This window comes from Photinus pyralis, unplaced genomic scaffold, assembly GCF_008802855.1.
Source record: "Photinus pyralis isolate 1611_PpyrPB1 unplaced genomic scaffold, Ppyr1.3 Ppyr1.4_LG3a, whole genome shotgun sequence".
Taxonomy (NCBI): domain Eukaryota; kingdom Metazoa; phylum Arthropoda; class Insecta; order Coleoptera; family Lampyridae; genus Photinus; species Photinus pyralis.
In genome coordinates this window covers 10,203,113-10,207,446 of record NW_022170509.1, presented here as the reverse complement: position 1 = coordinate 10,207,446, position 4,334 = coordinate 10,203,113, and the positions used below count along the sequence as shown (strand labels likewise).

General features: G+C 37.5%; 1 protein-coding gene across 1 annotated transcript; it reads right to left on the bottom strand.

The window, feature by feature from the left end:
* Nucleotides 1-241: 241 nt before the first annotated feature.
* On the bottom strand, nucleotides 242-4,023 carry LOC116166021. The gene is made up of 3 exons (XM_031480842.1): nucleotides 3,707-4,023; nucleotides 2,261-2,514; nucleotides 242-2,002 (listed from the first exon to the last, which is right to left on the bottom strand). Exons 1-3 carry the CDS (start codon nucleotides 3,843-3,845, stop codon nucleotides 1,856-1,858), a joined length of 540 nt encoding a protein of 179 aa, XP_031336702.1. The 5' UTR covers nucleotides 3,846-4,023; the 3' UTR covers nucleotides 242-1,855.
* Nucleotides 4,024-4,334: the final 311 nt, after the last annotated feature.

Genomic DNA, 4,334 nt, shown 5'->3' with positions numbered 1-4,334 from the left:
CAAACCCAAGTGTCCTATTATCATCTGCCTTAAAAGTTTTAACGGTTCAAGTGGTATGGCGTCAGGCTGTCTGGTACTGAAGGATAAAGATACGTTTCAAAGGATCGTAAATCTTTCTAGGTTTTTTTTGTAGAGGTGTGCGTTTAGATGTAAATTTGGTTGCCTACTGTATGGGGTTTCTATTCTCGTTTTTGGCATTTGCGGCGGGCGATTTTCTAATAAAACAAGCTTCAAACATGTCGGCATGTTTACATTTATTTGAAAAACCAATAATTATATAAAAGTGAAAAAGTTTACATTATTGAAAGACTACTGGTAGCTCGATAGTGAGTATGGTAAATCAGAAGTAATTGCTACATTTTCCATACCTCACAAAAATATAATATTATATAGTTATATATGTGTATAAACATGTATAAAACGTATGACATTTATATTTGAAATAATATACATATTAAGCAACCTTAAATCAACTGGTATATTATTGGTCTGCCGTGGGCAATGTATAATATATCACTGATGGGCCAAAACAATATTTGGTTCGGCCATTGGTCCAGCAGCTCAGAATATTACACAACGTACAAAAACAAATAAAAAAATTAAAATGACATAAACTCAAATGTATGGCATACAATACTTATTTATAAAATAAACAATACACAAACAACACATTAGCACATAAACATATTAAAAAAACATAGGGGCGTTCCTGAGCCCAAAAATTAAAAAAACCTCTAGTCAACCTTAAAACAAAACGACTATACTGACTAGGGAATAAAATCGTTACAAACGAAAACATTCTGTAGAAATGTATTCAGAGATCAGTTGCAACAGGATAAATTGCCTTTTTTGGCAAATCACAGAGATGCTTTGAAGAGCGATCCACAGATGCAGCTTTACTAATCTACTTAAATCTAAACTAAATCTACTTAATTGCTTTAATTTCTTTTAAAATATCAGCATCTAAATTTTATATACGTCCCATGTTATGTGTAGGTACTTGTATATATTTATAAAAAGTAAACACAAGCTATTAGCAGGCGAAGTTGTGGCCAACAGCCTTATGAGACAGTGAGCTTCACTCTGGCCAAGATTGTCAACGGCCTTATCTATTAACACGAAGCGACCAGGCCGGTGCAGACATGAACACAATAAAAGGAGACGATCAATATGTACAAAAAAAAATTCAGTGCGGGCTGTTCGGCACGCGTCCAGCTTTCACCGCACTAATCTAACTAGCGGAGATCATGTGAAAACTTTGAGAGCAGCAGACTGCACCAATATACAAAAAATGTACTAAGTCAGACTCACGGTAGCGAAAGTGAACAAAGGACGGCGTCCGCACAACTGCTTGGCACTACTCAATCTTTGGCTATACTGAATCCAACTTTAGAAAAAAAAAACTATTTACATTAAAAACAAAAAAAACAAAATTCTCGTGAAAAACAAAAATCAAATTACGTCTAATAGTAAAATTCCTGAGAGAATTTCGACGCGTTTACGGACAGTCATAACGTACTGTACTATCGTCGTGCTTACTATGAGATCAAATTCATTGATTAGTTCTGCTCTCTTTGGAACCGACAAGTACAAAAATAATTAAAGGCAATTAATACCTTTATAATTCAACTAAACAAACTACATGTATCCCTAACCCTAAAACATTCTCTTACACATTTACAAAATGAAACATACCGAGAATAAACCGAAAAACAAAAAATAAATTTTATTCTGTCGCGTATTTATATTTTAAAATCAAATAGAATCACACGATTTCTTATCGAAAAATGTTTCTTCGGAAATCTCTACAGCTTTGGATGATTTAAATGTACATTGTACATGTTGAGCTGCCAAATTACCGCGTTCGCAGTAGATGCCAGCCCACCATGCATATGACGGCGGTCCACAAGGGACCTGATAGTTGGGCGGGGATGAGTTTTGATAGCAGGCCGTCTGATCTATACCATGGTTTCTTTGTGGTTGGCGAGATGTGGTGCTCTTTCTGCAACAGGCAAAATATGAACTTATTACGCCTCGACAAAACTGGAGCGGAATAGACAAAGAAAATCCCTGAATGCAAAGATAAGTAAATGTAATTGCATTTTAATTATCTATAAGCGGTAACCAAGGTCAGTTTCACTGCGGTATTGAAATTGTGAGCGCTACGCAGTTCGATTGTAAAGGATTTCGCGGTGTTGGGGCTATTCAGTTAATATCTCAACACCAACCCTGGGGTACAAATTTGAGTTAGGATACTAACCTGGATCCAATCTTTGTTTGTGACTTCAACGGCGACTGATATCACTACAGGTTTTGGTTCTTTGCAGCATGAAGGTTCCGATCTTGATCGTCTGGGATGCCGGCGTCGCGTAGATACGGATGCGTTTTGCTGCTGAAGAGCTTCGACTTGTGATAGTGATAATGCCAAATCGACCGTCGAATTTAGGAGGGTACGTTCAGTCTCTGAAGATGCGCCGGAATGTCTTGATGTCGTGGTCGCTGGAGACGAGGGAGCTGAAATCGCGCACATTTAATATAAGGTCATTTGTAAAAGTGCAATTTTATCACAACGCTATAAATAACTACACAATTACCATATTAATTACTTATGGAAATCGGAATCGATTAAGATGCGTTATGTACGTGAAATTTAAAATACTTCGCAGTAAGTTATTCGACAATAAAAAAATTAGAGAAGTAAAGTAAGGTAGCGTAGTGCAGACACTTTCTGGCGCCAGAAATCTGGTTGGCACCAAAACTGGTTGTTAGTTTAATGTAGAAGATACCCTATAGTTATGAACACTGATCATATAACTTCATGGTAATTTTTACCGAAACTTATACTTAATCAAAGTGTAATTTCTTGTTATAGAGCGAAGGGTTATTCAATCAAACAAAGGAAGGTGACATTTTAAGATTGCTGTTGCAGTAATATTTAAGCAAATTACATCATTCAATTTAATCGAATCCTTTACTCGACAAAGAATGAAAACACGAAGTGACCTATATGTTTGATTAGCTACTCATTGATGGATTTTTAAGTCATTAGCTTTACGAAAATTTCTGGGTCATCTAATAACTGAAGGAAAAATGAGAGCACGTGTGCACATTAATTAGATGGGAAAATCTTACAATTCAGATTTATTTTAAAGTACGGTTCAAGGACGATCACTTGCAAATTTTTTCGGAATTTGTGAGTAAATACCTCGAATTTCACAACTCTTAAGATTTGTATAAATTAGTCACCTCAAAAGATCATTGGCACTGTTTCATTTTACTATAAAAATAGAGAATTGCACAATTTAATTATCCGACATCGTTTAAGTTGCAGATCACTCAGTGGTAATTTTGAAAAGAAGACTATTTTTAGAAAAGACACGCGCTCTTCTCAAGAGGCAGCAGATGTACGAGTTGCGTTTGCTCTTCTTTTTTTAAACGTAAATAAAAAACAACGTGCATTTTTGAGGTGCACGCGGAAGTCACACTTCACGGTCTTTGTGCTAATCTCCATGGAGTGTGAATAGCAGAAGAACAGATTGATTGCCACCAAACGCGAGATAAAATGAACGTCTCGCGGCCGACCCTGAACCTCTATCCTAGAATTCACTATCCCTGTGCAACAGGTCCGCGATGCACCCGATCGTTTTCCCGCACAATTAATTTTTGCAATTTTAAGAGGAAAGAGCGAAGAAAACTAGGGACTTACCGCGATTTAAATTTTGCGTCCTCCGGGAACGTTGAAATAGAGCAATTTGCTGCAAAGTTCGACACAAATCAGAAAGAAGCAGCTGAAGCACAGCTTCGTCACAATCAGAATCGTTTTCCACATTAAAAGGTATCGCCATTATAAACAAACAACAAAAGTAAAAACACAAGTCACCAGTCTTCACAACACGCGGATTGTATTCGAAAAACGGACGGTAGCAACAACCGCACGCACGGAGCGTTCAAAGTGAATTGACGCTCACGCTGACGCCAAGTAGTTACATTACGTTCGAATTGAGGGAATAACGCGAACGCGAACTGTAATCCCTCACCCCGAACTGAACCTGTGTTCCCTCTCACTCTTGGAACGCCGAAAACACCCTGTTGGAACAACGTGCGATGTTGAGATACTATAAGTTTTAAATTGTCGACCAATCGCCGGCGCCGATAGGCGTGTCCATTTCAAAACCAGAAGCAAAAATATTAGTAGGTAAACTTTTTGGCTTCAATTGCGATCACTATTACATACTATACGCGCCTTTATGCAAAGAAAACTAACCTGCACCGCGCCACCGAATCCGTGTCGCACGCAATTCGACAAGCAAATCCATTTAAACAACAGATTAATA

What these genes read in the sequence shown, in the direction of transcription:
- LOC116166021 (XM_031480842.1), bottom strand. Translation starts at nt 3,845, where the DNA reads ATGGCGATACCTTTTAATGTGGAAAACGATTCTGATTGTGACGAAGCT. An exon ending in GACGCAAAATTTAAATCGCG is followed by an intron (nt 2,515 to 3,706) that starts GTAAGTCCCTAG and finishes GCGCGATTTCAG; the next exon opens with CTCCCTCGTCTCCAGCGACC. An exon ending in CAAACAAAGATTGGATCCAG is followed by an intron (nt 2,003 to 2,260) that starts GTTAGTATCCTA and finishes TGCCTGTTGCAG; the next exon opens with AAAGAGCACCACATCTCGCC.